The 17559-nt window shown below is 34.9% G+C and overlaps 1 protein-coding gene across 1 annotated transcript in view; it reads right to left on the minus strand.

Moving 5' to 3' along the window:
* NUDCD1 (NudC domain containing 1) overlaps positions 1-17559 on the minus strand; it is an 87811-nt gene that overhangs the window by 49756 nt on the left and 20496 nt on the right. The window contains exons 3-5 of the mRNA XM_065895421.1: positions 9967-10152; positions 5959-6139; positions 2407-2589 (exon numbers count right to left, since the gene is read on the minus strand). Coding sequence (XP_065751493.1) covers positions 2407-2589; positions 5959-6139; positions 9967-10152 — 550 coding nt within the window. The remainder of the gene's footprint in view (positions 1-2406; positions 2590-5958; positions 6140-9966; positions 10153-17559) is intronic.

Raw genomic sequence — 17559 nt, forward strand, 5'->3', positions numbered from 1 at the left:
TCTGCAACAGGAGAAAGCACCGCAATGAGAAGCCCGCACACCGCAAAGACAAGAGGCCCCTGCTCGCCACAACTAGAGAAAAACCCACACGCAGCAACAGAAGACCCAACGCAGCCAAAAATAAAATAAATTTTTAAAAAATGCATGGGGGGCTTCCCTGGTGGTGCAGTGGTTGAGAGTCCCCCTGCCAATGCAGGGGACACAGGTTCATGCCCCGGTCCGGGAAGACCCCACGTGCCGCCGAGCGGCTAGGCCTGTGAGCCATGACCGCTGAGCCTGTGTGTCCGGAGCCTGTGCTCCGCAAGGGGAAAGGCCACAACAGTGAGAGGCCCACGTACCGGAAAAAAAAAAAAAAAGCATGAATTTTTAGGATAAAATTGTTACTTCGGGGTAATATCTAACTTGCATCGCATTCCTTTAAGTCTCAGATCCTCTATCTTTTGCCTTTAGAAGTACTTTTAATAAAAACTTACTGAAAAAGCTTGAAATATAGCTTAAAAGACATACTATAAGCTCTCTAAGAAATGTTTTACTCATCCCTCGTCTCCCACAAACATTAACAAGGCAGTTTATACATAATAATCAGGCAATATATCATTTCTGCCAGATATGGGGATGGGAGGAACCTGCAAAATCACATGAGCTTTTAGTATAAATTAAGGCCATGGACATAGACTAAAGAGAAAGCCAGAATTTTCTTACTCCCCTCTCCATCAAAACTATACAAACACCTAAATAATTTTTTCCATTATTGGTTGCTTTGAGTACCTTTCTATACCTCTATAGACTGTATTAGGTCTTCAAAGAAAATATCATTATTTATAATATCATGACAATACCAAATAGGTAATAGATAATATCAGTCTTCTTGAAGTTTATAGAAAATGAAACCGGTATACATACTCAAAAGAGTGCTTAAAAGAAAGCATACTAATTAACAAACTATGCATAATTTTTAAAAATTAGAACAATTTTCCTTTCTTATTGTGAAAGTCCAATGATAAAATAAATACAGAAGAAATTTCCCAAGAGAAAGTGGGTACAAGAAAGGGCTATTTATTAGAAAGGCAACAGAAAAATGGAAGGGACTTGTGGTTTACACTAAAAGGGAAAAACGAATTCAGGAGGAATGCAAAATATAGTGTGAGATGTCAACAAAAGAAACACTGGACTAGTGGCTAGTGATTTAAACACATGATGTGTCCCAACTAGCCTGCAAATCTGTCTTGGAACCACATGGTCCTAGCTACTAGGCAGACTGGTTCTAAGGATTAAGGCAGTCTTTCATTCTTCCACAATCGCTCACCAAAGGAGTTCTAAAGCGCATGTGGTCTAGAGATATGGATAGCTGCTCTGGCTAGACTTTAGGAGAGTTTAACATTATAATTAAGACAAAATAGTAGAATTTATTCAGAAAGGCATCTCACATAAAAACATCACAAGACGCTAAATAAAACGCTACCAAGCACAACCCTTATAATTGGAGTTGTACATGTTTACAAACCTGGAGAAAGTATTTTTCAAATATTTATTTCATATTCAAATATTATATAACATATAAATTAAGTGCTTGAAAAGTATTTTTAAATACTTTTCGAAGGATTCATTTTTTAAGCTATAAAAATATATAAAAATATACTTATAAAAATAGTGAAACTAATTTTTATTTTAAATAATTAAGTTGTTAAAGTAATAAAAAGGGTAGATTCAAAGAGTAATATATATAATTGTTAAATATTGTGAAAATCTCTGTTAAGTAAAATATACTAGTCCCTGGCTATAAATACCAGAAATATAAACAGTAATGATTATAGAAAAATGTTCTCTGGAATACTTTTAAAGAATATGTACTCTTTGTATACAAATATAAATTTCTCCTGAAAGACCTTTTTACTCTTTTCATTCTAAAACATTACCTTCATTCATTCACTCATGCATTCATGAATGAATGCAACACTGAGAAAACTTAGTGATTCTACCCCCAAGGAACCTTCTTTCAGTTTAGTATGAAAGATAAGAACATGTAATTAGGACACCTATAATGAACAGAGGTTAGCTTATTTTTAAAAATTATTATTGACAATACTAATATGCTGGATTTTCAAACACCAACAACAAGTAGACATTAGTATTTGTTTATTCATTCAATAAGTATTTATTAAATATCTAATCAGGTAAGATAATATATAGGTTTTAAAAACATTTTTGGTAATTACAAAAGTATTAAATTGAACAGTTCACACTACTTAGGTGGTATATTTTATAAAAGACCATTCTGGGAAATATAAAGGAAAATAAAGAAAAATTAAGCACCTATCTTGACCTGGTAAAACTCATAACCTAGCTGGGAGGACAAATCAGATATATTTTACACAGGAGCTCTATGGATATTCGAAGTAAAATTACCTTTGATTTTCTCTGACATGTCTTCATCCTTACTTTCTTCAAGATTTTGACCAACTTGAACAAATGTAAAGGACTTGTAAGAGACAATCATTAGACCATTCCCATTGGGCTCAATAGCGGCATAATGGGGCACTGACTTTCCACGGAGAATATTACGCTTAGTAATTTCATATTTTTTTTTATCTGTAAGAAAATAAAGCATTTTAGAACAAAAAAATTACAAATAAAAAACTATATAATAAAAATATTTGAATATATTTGTATATTAATTCTAATTTAAACTAAATATTTTAAATGTACTATTAAAAAGCACACTATTAGGTACCTTTTATAAAACGGATAAAAAAATTTACAACCTAATATTCTGTAAATAAATCCCTATTTTAAAATACTGGGTCTGCACCTCCTAGAGAAATGGAAATAAAAACAAAAATAAACAAATGGGACCTAATGAAACTTAAAAGCTTTTGCACAGCAAAGGAAACCATCAACAAGATGAAAAGACAACCCTCAGAATGGGAGAAAATATTTGCTAATGAAACAACTGACAAAGGATTAATCTCCAAAATTTACCAGCTCATGCAGCTCAATATTAAAAAAACAAACAACCCAATCAAAAAATGGGCAGAAGACCTAAACAGACATTTTTCCAAAGAAGATATACAGACTGCCAACAAACATATGAAAGGATGCTCAACATCACTAATCATTAGAGAAATGCAAATCAAAGCTACAATGAGGTATCACCTCACACCAGTCAGAATGGCCATCATCAAAAAATCTACAAACAATAAATGCTGGAGAGGGTGTAGAGAAAAGGGAACCCTCTTGCACTGCTGGTGGGACTGTAATGGAGAACAGTATGGAGGTCCCTTAAAAAACTAAAAATAGAACTACCATACGACCCAGCAATCCCACTACTGGGCATATACCCTGAGAAAACCATAATTCAAAAAGAGGCATGTACCACAATGTTCACTGCAGCTCTGTTTACAACAGCCAGGACATGGAAGCAACCTAAGTGTCCACTGACAGATGAATGGATAAAGAAGGTGTGGCACATATATACAATGGACTATTACTCAGCCATAAAAAGAAACGAAACTGAGTTATTTGTAGTGAGGTCGATGGACCTAAAGTCTGTCATACCGAGTGAAGTAAGTCAGAAAGAGAAAAATATTGTATGCTAACACATATATATGGAATAAAAAGTAAATGGTTCTCATGAACCTAGGGGCAGGACAGGAATAGATGCAGACATAGAGACTGGACTTGAGGACATGGGGAGGGCGAAGGGTAAGCTGGGATGAAGTTAGAGAGTGGCATGGACATATATATAATACCAAATGTAAAACCGATAGCTAGTGGGAAGCAGCCGTGTAGCACAGGGAGATCAGCTTGGTGTTTTGTGACCACCTAGAGGGTGGGAGGGAGATGCAAGAGGGAGGAGATATGGGGATATATGTATATGTATAGCTGATTCACTTTGATATAAAGCAGAAATTAACACACCATTGTAAAACAATTATACTCCAATAAAGATGTTAAAAAAAAAAATACTGGGTCTGATGAAATTTGTTCTACATTGTGGTGTCCAAGTGGTAGCCACTGGCCAGAGTAGCTATTTAATTAAAATTAAGTAAAATTTGAAATTCAATGCCTCAGTCACACTAGCCACACTTCAAGTGCTCAAAAGCCACACATGGCTACCTGCTATCACACTGAGTGGCTCACATATAAACACATCCATTTTGGAAAAATTTCTATTGGAGAGCAGTGCTCTAAATCATAAAAGTGACTGCCTTACCTGAAACATCAACCTCTGAAAAAAACTACCCGTTCCTTGACTACAGCCTGTCTACTTTCTCAGCCAGTATATGATAAGTGTCTTCTGAAAAAAGCTACAAACTGATGATACCAGAAAAAGTGTGGTGTGGACTATTTTCTTCCCATTCTAGCTACTGATAAGGGTTTTTTTTTAAATGAAATGTTTATGGCAGAAATGATTTTTATACACATTCAGATATAGATCTATCTGCCTACTATAACCAAATATAAATAACTGTACTTGGAATTTTTAAGATATAAACAATTAACTGTATTCTGAGTTTCTGGTAAATTAACTGAACTTATTCTATGAAAATAAGGGGTTTTTGTCTTTGTTTTTTGCTTTAAAAAGTACCCAAACATTTCAGTTGAGTCCGTACCTTTATTTATATTGTTACTGTGGGTAACAAATTTTTATTACAGTGGGTAGTGCTTGTAAGCTTCATAATGAACAGTCAAAAATCATAACTCAATGTCATGAGTTACACATAGTAACACATATACATACATAATAATACAATTTGTTCTAAAACATCTGTCAGTGTTTTTTCTCTAAATCCTCACCTACATTCACACATTCACTTCATACATATTTAGGAATAGACTTTTCATTTCATGAATGAAATAAAAACTATTTTTCCTCCACAGGTACATGCACAGCAAAGAGTCCTAGCTTCCTCTAAAGACCCAAACTTAGACACTGTATATTTTACTGGATGGTTTTTCCCAACATGTGTGGGACAGAAAACAGTAGGTCTCAAGTGAATTATTCCATGGCTAAATGAGTTGGGAAATGCTGGGACAAAATTAAATTTTTTCTACTCAAAATTTTTAGAAACTTGAATATGCTTAATGTGAAATGGAGATATCGTATGCCCATATTTTCAAACTTACCTGACCATAAAATATAACTTATCAAATGTTCCACTCAAAAGAGTTTAGAAATATAACACTGCTCTGTAATGTTCAGGGAAAATAAAAAGTAACACAATTATGTTAGTAATTCAGGGACAAGAGGAACTGAGATATTAAGAAAAGAAAGCTGTGAGCCAAAGAATGAATTTTATATTTTTAAATCACAAAAAATCAAAAGAATATTTAAATACATGTAAAAATTATATAAAATTCAAATGTCAGTGTCCATAAACACCAGAATACAGCCTTACTCATTCATTTATGCATTCATCTATGGCTGCTCTTGCACCACACATCATAGTTGAGTAGTTATGATATAAGTCAAATGGTTACCATCCAGCCCTTTACAGACACTTTCTAACACGTAATCTAAAGTTTTCAGTTACTGTGTTCCTCCAGAGATAAAACTACAACACTGGAAAGAAAAAACAAATTACATTAAATATTTCGAAGAACAAATCTTGTGTCTGTGTCTGTGTCTGTGTGTGTGTGTGTGTGTGTGTGTATACATACTAACATACACTTTTGTATATATTAAAAATATACACTTAAATTATTCCAAAATTATGTAATAGTGTCTCCTTTTACACAAAAAGGCACATCTGACTATGGAAACACATTATTATTTTTTTATAATCCACACCTAAGGAGAAACTATGTATAAATATTCATTCCACCGGGTGGCAGGTACCAGAATCATAACACAGTGCCTAAGAAAAAGCAAATAGCATTTACAGGAACTTCTTTGCATTTCAAAACCTACTAAATTACGGCAACCACTACAGAGAGATCAGATTTTTGTTGTTTTACCTTTACTTTTCTTATTAATAGTGACCCACTCCAAGGAAACATAGAAACCACTTCCTTTCATATCCAATTCCTCTTTCTCTATTCGAAGAAGCAGGGTAGCTATCGAATGTTCTTCAGCTTTCAGCAATGAGATACTGTGAATTATGATAAAAGGATTTCCAAGCTCTTCATTAAATATAATCTACAAAAAAGAAAAAAGATGACACTCACAAAAATGTATTAGATGAATGTATACGGCACAGAGGAAATATACAGAATTCTGACAATCCAACAAATAATTCGGATACTATCCATATTTACTACAAGGATACAAAAATGAAAAAAGCCCTTAAATAAAGCTTACAAGTTTAAATCATATTGCTTGAAGAAAGAACTTTTGGAAAATATCTAATTGTTTAACAGAAAAAACTGATCAGTACTCTTGGCTTAAAAACAAAGAAAACAACAGGGCATCCAAACAGCATCTAAAGGAGAAAGGGAATTAAAAGCAATCTTCTAGAAAAGAATTGTCAAGTTTAAAGAATGTTCTGTACAGGACATGAGCAAGTCAACATGCATTACTGCATCTCTTCCCCTGTCTCATCTCTGATTTATTTCTGCTTTCTTCCTCTTAGTTTCTGAATACAGTTCGTGAGTATTTGTGAGTGGGTGTGTGCATGCTTTTTTTCCTTTTGTTTTTGGTTTGGTTTGTTTGTCTTTGTTTTCTGGAAATTTACAAAGGTAAGAGTCAAAGGAATTAGAGAACAAATCACAAAAACTTTCTTGTTCTTCAAAAACAAAAGAGCCCACTTACATTTAAAAGGTATAATTCCACCAACTCTATTTAAATACTGAAGCTCCTTTTTAAAAAGTGAATCAAAGCATTATGCAAAGACACACAAAATCTTATCAAATTCTTTTTATAAGACAAACACATAATCTAAAAGACTATTATGTTTTTATTAAATACCAAATAGGAGAGGTTTTAAGACTAATTTCTAAACAAGCTTTTCAAATAAATGAAAAAATAAATAGCTGAATACTAATCTGAGACAAAAATTAGCTTTTTTATTCTTTTTAAACCCATTATCTGGAATCCCCTCATATCAGCTCCTACCTGAAAGCCTTATAAAGAAAAATGTGCTTTACCCCAATGTTCACAGCAGCACTATTTACAATAGCCAAGACATGGAAGCAATCTAAATGTCTATTGACAGATGAATGGATAAAGAAGATGTGGCATACCTACAATGGAATACTACTCAGCCATAAAAAAGAATGAAATAATGCCATCTGCAGCAACATGGATGGACCTAGAGAATATCATACTAAGTGAAGTAAGTCAGACAAATACCATATGACATCACTTATATGTGGAATCTAAAATATGATACAGATGAACTTACTTACAAAACAGAAACAGACTCAGACACAGAAAACAAACTTTCGGCTACCAAAGGGGAAGAGGGATAAATTAGGAGTTTGGGATTAGCAGATTCAAACAACTATATATAAAACAGATAAACAACAAGATCCTACTGTATAGCATAGGGAACATATTCAGTATCTTGTAATAAACTATAATGGAAAAGAATATGAAAAAGAATATATATATGTAAAACTGAATCACTTTGCTGTATACCAGAAACTAACAAAACATTGTAAGTTAACTATACTTCAATAAAAAAATAAAAGAAGGGCTTCCCTGGTGGTGCAGTGGTTGAGAGTCCGCCTGCCGATGCAGGGGACACGGGCTCGTGCCCTGGTCCGGGAGGATCTCACGTGCTGCGGAGCGGCTGGGCCCATGAGCCATGGCCACTGGGCCTGCACGTCCGGAGCCTGTGCTCTGCAACAGGAGAGGCCACAGCAGTGAGAGGCCCGCGTACCGCAAAAAAAAAAGTAAAAGAAAATTTTAAAAAAAGTGTGCTTTAATGTCATCATTTTCTCTTTGTGTTTGAGCAACTCTGCCAAAATTATTCGAATAGTAGAGCTTTGAAATCCATTCTAAAGTCTTCCATAAGCAGGGATAAAAAACCAAAAACACCTCAAATACTCAAAACAGAGATGACAGACATGGTTTTTTATAGTTGGTTGACTGGGTTCTGCTTTTGTTTGGGGGAAAAGAAGAAATAAACCACAGGGAGAAAAAATTGAAAGTTCTACCAAGCACAAGTAGCCAGTTTACTATTTCCTTCTCTTCTTTCTCTCTCATGAGACCAGAGGAGTAGATGTCTGGACCCTTAAAAATTCTTAGGCTGAAGTTTCCAGTCTTCTGAACAAACCTAGCAAATCAACTGTGATATTGTTGATATATAGCACCCCCATCACATTAGAGGCCACACATTTGGAAACAGGCAGTCTTCCTTGCCTTCTTTTATTTCTCTTTCTACATTTGAGTCATCACCACCACGCCTGCTTGGCCCCCTTAGGCCCTACCATGCCCCCGTCATGCTCACTTTTAGCCTCCTCTCTTACACGAATTCCCCCAAAGTCTCGAAACTCTACTGAGTTATTTCTCTCAAAGCGACCAATATCCCTCAGTATTCCTCCCACCTCAGTAATGCCCAAGCCCCATCCCTTTCCCACTCCCCCCACCTCCCCAGAGAGTGTTGATTTCATTATGATAGTACAAATACTGAAGAGGATGTGGAGTGAATTTAAATTTTGAATTCATTTACAAAATATTATTGAAGGCCTAATATGTGCCAAAGAGATATACACAGCAAAAACCAAATGAAATATAAACCCATATGAATTTCCTTCTGGTGGAATATGTGGTGTTATTTTTAATCTGAAGGTGAACAAGGTCAGTGTGTTTCTTACTACTGAAAACCAACAGAATCCACACGGCTTGATAACAGATAAATTCTCATTCATATCTCTCCTGCCCATCATTCTCCAAATTCCTTCCAACTATTTCAGGTAGCTGTGCTATATACCACATTGCCTCAGCAAGGAAAAAAAAAAAAAAAAAAAAAGTTATTACTGGAGGCCAGAACAGAAAATGTCACAATGTCCAATAACTATTTGAAACTGTGACTACAAAGGCCCCCTATAAACAGGCTATTGTTGTTCTGATAATTTACTGTGTTTTTTGTTTAGTTTTTTGAACATACTACAATTTGGAAGTATAGCATTTGGTATAACTTAGTAAGAAAGGTAAACCACTAAGGCCTTCTTGGTTTTTCTCAAATAATTAAAGCCTGGTCTTTGTAGGCATCTATTGGTCTGATAAAAATATTTTATAAGATGTAAAATATTAAATTCATATCGCTTTAGCTACCCAGAACGAAAGGCCACCTGCTGAGATTTAGACAGTGGCAATATCACATTGTACTTATTAGCACAACTCAGTGTCATTCTTCTCTACCTTCAAAAACTGTGGCTCTAGAGAAAATAATTCCATATTTATTACTATTAAAATCCTAACACCTGCCCCTCAGATTTAAGTCTGTTACATTGTTTTTAAAAAACTGAAGTAAAAATGACATCTTGGAGACTGGTACGTAACTATAGTTATTTATTCTACAGTATATTTTTCTAAGTTGGGAATACTCTGGTATAGTTACTATTTGACCCGTTTAAACATACCAGACAGTTAGCAGAGTGGTGCAGCAGTGTGCTGGGCCCTTAAACATACCAGCAAATAAAACAAGAGTAGAGGAGAAAAGACATGACAATGCAATTTTCTGGCCAACTCTTCAAGAAGAAGAAGATGGCAGCATCATTGCTTAGTGTACTGCTTTACACTTATAAAACACTCAATAGGTATTTGCTGAAAAGCAAATGCAATTCTTGACAACTGCACGCACCCCAGATCAAAACAGGAATAGCTAATATATCAGTTTCATAAAAGGTACACATTTTATAATTTAACTTAAAAAGATATCCAAAACATTATATATTATACAAGTCAAGAGGTCACATGTAAACTATCCCTAAAAAAGTGTTATTTCAAAACCATTAAGATCTAATTTGAATATACTTTCCAGACTTTGCTAAGTCTAAAGAAGAAAAAAAAAAACTCACCTCCCATTTTTCAGAAGCACTATTTCCACGTTCACCCGTTCCAATGAGATACAATCTTCCAGTTCCATCTGACAAGGTAACCCAAGTAGAAGATGTGAAATGCATGGATGCGCAAAGGCGATTGTCATATGCTATCAAATCTGTAGGAAGCCGAAACACCTCTCGTGGTTTTCCTAAGGCAGTGTCCTAAAAAGAAGCCGAACATTATAAATGAATCCCGCCCTCTCCGTGACCCATACACACACAGAATAAATATCTTCAGTGCACTGGTTACGCTCTCTTCAAGAGTAGGTGCCTAATTTCCCTGCCTTTCAGTGTGAGCTGTCCCACTGACTCACTTCGAAGAAATAAAAGTGACGGTATGTGACGTCTCGGACTCGGTCATAAAAGACTTTACATCTTCTATCTTGCTTTCTCTTGGATTGCACACGGCAGACACACATGAGGAGGAAGTGAGGGCTCCTGACAAAAACCAGCACCCTGTGAGTGAATCATTTTGGGAGTGTACACTTTAGCCCTAGTAAAGCCTTCAGATCACTGCAGTCTTGGCTGACACCTTGGCTACATTCTCTTGAGAAACCCTGTAACAGAACCACCCAGCTAAGCCACTCTGATTTCTCACTGAAACTGTGAGATGACAAACATTTGTTTCAAGTCACTAAGCTCTGAAGTAAGTTGTTACATAGCAATATGGCAGAAAACTAATACAATGCAGTAATCTAGTCTTCATTCTTCTAAGTTTAAAATTAATGATCAGTATTTTTAACTAATTGGAAATACTGCATCATGTTCTAAATGCCTACACGGACATTCCTGTGGTATGAAAATGCTGTATTATGTTATTAACAGCTTGGGTTTTTGTTGACACATTTTTATCATGTATATGTCCTTACAATATAAAGTTGTAAGATGGATTACACATCATTAAAATGTTTTACAAGAAAATATATAAAAAGGGCTACAACTGAGAAAATAAACTTCCTCTCATACACCAAACTGTATTCAATTCAATTAATTTTTTTTTAATTAATTAATTCATTTAGTTTTGGCTGTGCTGGGTCTTCGTTTCTGTGTGAGGGCTCTCTCTAGTTGTGGCAAGCGGGGTCCACTCTTCATCGCGGGTCTCTCACTATCACGGCCTCTCCCGTTGTGGAGCACAGGTTCCAGACGCGCAGGCTCAGTAGTTGTGGCTCACGGGCCTAGTTGCTCCACAGCATGTGCTATCTTCCCGCAGCAGGGCTCGAACCCGTGTCCCCTGCATTGGCAGGCAGATTCTTAACCACTGCGCCACCAGGGAAGCCCTCAATTAATTTTTTATTGTTGTTTTAGTTTTTAGTTAACAGGTTTTCCTGCAGTACAAAAATAATCCTTGATTCATGTATTTCATTCTCTACTCCTAGAACTGTTTAGATCAATATATGTACATATTAAAAAAATTTAAGTAAACTATGTCCTTATTAGCCTCAAGTTTTTTAGTGACCCACTGTTTCTTTCTAAAGCATGCAATTTTCTTTAAAACAGCAACTTTCCTTCTTTCTGTACTCATATTTTACTGATTTACATAATATTGCATTAAATAATGAAAATGCAACGACAAACACAGCTGGCATAAAGTTTTTAGAATGACAAAATCTGGGTATTAGTGATGTAAATCTCAACTAACAGAAACAGAATTGTAACAGCATAGTACTGAGTAGCCTACTGGCAATAAACATTAAGCTTACCGTGGTCTTCAGTCAGTATGTTATTCAAAGAGAATAGAGAATATCAGTTAACCCAGTTAGTTAAGTGAAGGGCAAGTAAGAGAAATTTTCCTGCAGGCTGATGTCTACGTAGGCATTTAGAACATGATGTGGTATTTCCAATTACTGTGAAGGAAATGGACTGGTCAACAAATGATAGTGGAACACTAGGGATCTCTAGGGAAAAAATTACACAAAAATATTCCTTACTCCAGATAGATTAATAAAATAAATGCCTTAAGGGAAAAGTAAAATAACTGTGCTAGAAGATTAATAATGTTTTAATAATCTCAAGGTGGAGAAAGCCTTCCTATGTAAATAAAAGACATATAGGAGGTAGGGAGAGGAATACTTGCCACAAATATAAAGCAGTATTAATATCTATAACATATAAAGTACCCTTAAAACTCAACAAGAAAGACAAGGTTATTAAAAATTTTTTAATGGGAAAAGAATATGAACAGGAAAACTATTGCTTTAAAAAAAATGAGCAAAATGCTCAAACTCACTAGTAAAAAAAATATATGATTAAAATAATAAGATATCTCTATTAGCCAGAAAAAAAAAATCTCAGACTGTTAATGTCTATTCTTGGCTAAGGTGCCCTGTTGGTGGGAACAGAAATAAGTATAGGCTTTCAGCAATGATTATAAATCAAATTTTATGATGCATTATATACCATTTAATATAATTCCACTTATAGGAATTTATATTATAAGAATACTTGCACATGTACACTAAGATCCATATAACGAGAATGTTTATTTTAACGATGAAAATGAAAAGCTGTGTCAATAAAAACTAAGATACAACCTAGCTGTTTATCAACAGTAAGTAAGAAAATAGCAGCCCTTGGCATCCCAGTGCTAGCCTGGTAGTATCAGCTAGGCCTTGGTTTTGCTGTGAGCTGGTGACACTAACAGCTATGTTCTCCTGATGAATATAAACAACTTCACAGAACATTGTCATCAGACAAGACCGCTGTGTGACCTCTGTCACCATAACAGAACAAGACAAAAACAGCATCACCCTGTAATGGTATCTGAACACAGATAAAACATGTACATTGCCAAAGCTACAAACAGGACCCTAATCCATGCCACTATTACTAACCACAGCTTGAGCCTTGGCCCAGTCTTCTTCCCTCCTTCTGGATAAGACTTATTAAGATATCCATCATGGAATTATCCAGTTTCCTGACAGTATCCAATCCAGAGCAAAGCCCCCGTCTCTTAAATCCTCCCCCCAAATCATCTAATATAAGCTCAATCCTACAATAAGTCCTTTCTAACATCTTCTGAGATACCCTATGGTTCCGCATGGTATGCATTCTCCTCTGCTGCAAAAAGTAATAAATCCAATGTGTTCAACTATAGATGTGTACCTGGCATCACTGTCTGGAGAGCATTAGCAGAGGAATGGTTAACTGTGGAATAATCATCCTTTGGAATACCAAATAACTGTTAAATATACTGAAGTAGATTTACAATACATCAAAAAGATCACCAAGATAATAACTGGGAAAAAAGATGCAGAATATGTATAAATCCATGTACGTTGAAACAAACACTGCGATATGACAGCACAGAGTAAGCTGTAGACAGACACATGCTATTCTGTTAATAGCGTTGACTATTAGGAAAATGAGATCAAAGTGCAACTGGTGGTAAGGGAGATTGGGGGTGAAGAAGAATTTTCCATTACTGCTTCAAATACATTGCTTGACTGTTCTTTTTCCATATTGAATAATTTACATGTGATATACATAATTAAAGGATGTGAATAAGATAAAATAAAATGGAACTCCTTCCTCAGAATAGTTGTTTCAAAGTAAAAGTTTCTAGTGGTCTCCTCCATTACATGCTCTTCACTATGTCTAATCTAGGGAAGCATTATTAGGAAGCCACTATTCTTCATTTCATATTCAATTATAAAGGTGGCTTTAAGCCATCTTCTTTTTTTTTTTTTTTTTTTTTTTTAAGCCATCTTCTTTTAAATACAAGGTTCCACATAACTGAGATTGCTAGGTATCTAATTATCAGATAAATGAGTGCAATATCTAGTAGAATGATTAAGATATTCAAGTCTATAAATGTGAAGCCAAAATTAAATTAAAATTCAAAAGAAAACATACAGTATCTCAAAGTTATATGATAGTTTATGTGAAAGAACCTAAATGTTCCTGATTTTTGAAACCTAATTCTCAAAGAGTACATTTTAATTTTAAATGGACTGTACCAATAAAAGATTTTCTTGTGTAAATTAGAGTACTAAGTTATTTCTGAATAACCTTCAATAACAGTTTTACAGTGTCCTAATAATAAAGCTTTATGTAATGTGCATCTATAATGTCCTGGTCCCACCCAATCATTTTCTTCCTCCAGTCAAAAAAAAAATTAACGTAACTATGTTCAAAGCTGTTGAAAATCATTCTAACATTTCACAGGTGAATTGCAAAAGAATTAAAATTTCATTGATAAATGGAGCACTTATTGAATGACTACAATGTACAGTATTGTATTAAATAAGTGCTTTGACTTTTTGCCATCTCATTTAATTATTTCCAAACCCTATGAAGTTGAAATTATTATCCCACTTTAAGAAGATAAAGAACTCTGTTCAAAAAGATTAAATAATTTGCCTGGAATTCCACTGCTAGAAAATGGCAGGGCCAATAGTCAAATCTTGGTTGACCACACTCCAAAAGCTGGTCTTTCCTGTATTCCACACTTTCTTGAGAAGAAACCAATTCTCAAGGTTTTCTAAACAAATGATACCCCAGAACTCAATGCAACTTATAGAATAACTCCCCATCCCGCCATAAAAAAACACCCTAATATGAACGAAACTACCATATTCAGTTTTTCTTTCAGGCTAATATATTACGCAGTATTTTAATTAGATTCCTGAGTCAACAAAACATAATACAAAAATCTCAATGTCCACATATTGTATATAAATGACACTAAACAGTAAATAAGTACTGCTTTCATAAACTGTACATATTTATGAAAACATCTCAAAACCATTTGGGGATCTCTTAGTTACAGCTACAAGGAGACAAGCTCTGAACTAACAAAGCATTTTTCTAATACATGTACATTTACAGAAAACACTACTCAAAAAACTGGTCAAGCTAAATTAAATAAGGATGCCATTTACTAGTATTATTAGACATTGACATTTAAAAATTTGCCCTTTTAGGGCTTCCCTGGTGGCGCAGTGGTTGAGAGTCCGCCTGCCGATGCGGGGGACACGGGTTCGTGCCCCGGTCTGGGAGGATCCCACATGCCGCGGAGCGGCTGGGCCCGTGAGCCATGGCCGCTGAGCCTGCGCGTCCGGAGCCTGTCCTCCGCGACGGGGGAGGCCACAGCAGTGAGAGGCCCGCGTAACGCATAAAAAAAAAAAAAAAAATTTGCCCTTTTAAAAGGGAGTGATCTTTTTCTGGAGAAAGGCTTTTATCACTAATAACTATTAATTTTATTTGGAAGAAAAAAAAAAGTCTTCCTTTTTCTGCCCCCACCCTTTTTTTTTTTTTGCTAAAGCTTTAAGGAAGGGTGTTTTAAATTAATTGCAATTTGACTGAGTAACGTCTTTATGTACCACAAAGCTTTCAATAATGCATTAAGCACACACAGTTCCAAGAACTTACTCCACTCGTTTTTCTTTAACCAGGTAAATTACTGGCTCCCTATTAATAAATTCAGCTGTAGAAAATAAGCTAGATTCAGAACATACTGGCATACAACTGAGCTGGACTAACAAGCAACCTCACAAAGGCATGCTTCAAATGGAATCCAGTAACTCTCCTCTCCATCTTTACATGCAATTTAAAGAGACACCACAAGATGACGCTCTTCTTTAGTAGCAAAAACATGAGTTTTTCAGATAAACGGAAAAATAAATTAGGACAAAATTAATTCCGTAAATATTAAGAAACAGAACACATTACTTTAACATAAGCCCTAATATCATAATAAAATGACAAAATAATAAAGAACCAAATTTTAAAACACAATTTATTTTTCTTTCCTAAGGAATTTTCTACTTCCTAACTGTACTTCCTCCCAATTGACATTTCTCTAAAATTAACAATTGTAAACCACAAGTTAGACTGACTTAGAAGTGTAATGCCTCTATAAACCTGTGTGTTGAACTGCTGCCACCTGCTGGCTCCTGACAAACCTAACGGTCAAGCAACTTGTGGATTTCCTTTCCTGGGCCCTACAGCCTTCATCTTCACCACAATAGTGTTTAGCCCAGATTAACATGGATGGTCATTTTTGTAAATCAGCCACAAGAAAAGAACCTCTCTGGGATTTGTGCATGTGTGCCTTTGACTCAAAAAAAAAAAAAATCAGACAATAAAATGTATCTTAGAACTGTTTTCTGCTTTAAAAAAAGTCAGTAAGTATCTAGCAGCCAATACTCTCCACCTGCCCCCAGCGCAGTTCAAAGAGCAAGTCAATTGCCTTTGTTGCTGATCAGAAAAACAACAGATTATTCCAATCTGAAACTATTCCAGTTCCAAAAAGCTCTCCAATTCAAGGAAGCCAGCAAAAAACTTTAATCAAAATCTGACAGATATCAACAAAATCAAAACCAAAAACCAATATAACTTGTGAAAACAAATACAAATATTACAAATGTCAGCAAATAGAAACCAATAATGTATCAAAAGAATAACACACTCTAACCAAAAATAATTTATTCCAGGAACTTAAGGAATTACGAAATTAAAGAATTTTAAAACTACAATATATCAATTTAATTCACTACATTGACAAATTAATAAAAGGCACACAATCATTAATAGGTGGGTTCTGAAAAGGCATGCAATAAAATTCAGCAGGCATAATAAAAACATTAAACAGAAACAGAAACTCAAAGAAGCAACTTTAGAACAATAAAAGCTATTTATCTAAAACTAAGTATTCTCTAAATTTAAAAGCCATTACAATTAAAATCAAAAGCTAAACAGGGATACTTGCAGTCCACATTATTATTCAACATTGTCTCAGAGGTTCTGTCTACTAACCTCAATAAGACAAAAATAAAATGACACAGGAATGTTATTTCTACTTTCATAAATACTGGAAAAGGAGAGATAAAACCATTTCCTTTTGCTAAGGATGGAACTGTCTATGTACTTTGAAAACCTAAATGGGAGTAGGTAAAAATTACTCAATTGTCAAATAAGGTGACTGCTTATACAACAAATAGTCTTTATCAATAAGCATCTAGGAAAGAAAACAGAAAAAACTATATTAATGAGAGGCAGAAACCATAAAATATTCAAGAATAAACTTAATAAGCATAAGATCAAGGGAAAACTATAAACTCTTATTTAAGGACATAAAAGAAGATCTAAATAAATGAAAGGACATACCATGTTCTTGGGTAAAAAAAAAAAAGTCAATTCTCCCCAACAAAAAAAACTACCCACTCTAGCAAAACACTGGAGATTTCTCTAATGAAAGTTTTAACTAGACTGACTCTGGCCATCAGGCCTAGCTAAGTACAGGCGTAAAGGACACCAATGAAAGAAAACAGAGGAATCAGCAAATCCCCACATATTAAAAGATGAGACTACAAACTCTTTTCTTTCCTTTGGATCCCAGAAAGCCAAAATCAGGCCTTAATACTTCTCAGACAAGAAACCAGAGGACTCCCCTCTGAGGACACCTGCCAGCCCAGGAGATATAACTTACAAAAATTAACATTCAGGTCAGGGGATTCTCACTCAAACATACAGTTGTCACTTAACAGTTGGGGAAAAAAACAAAAAAGGTATACATAGGTATATGGTAGGTCTTTTTGATAGAGGGTCTAATAAACTATTTTTAGAGTG

This window comes from Phocoena phocoena, chromosome 17 (genome assembly GCF_963924675.1).
Source record: "Phocoena phocoena chromosome 17, mPhoPho1.1, whole genome shotgun sequence".
NCBI lineage: Eukaryota > Metazoa > Chordata > Mammalia > Artiodactyla > Phocoenidae > Phocoena > Phocoena phocoena.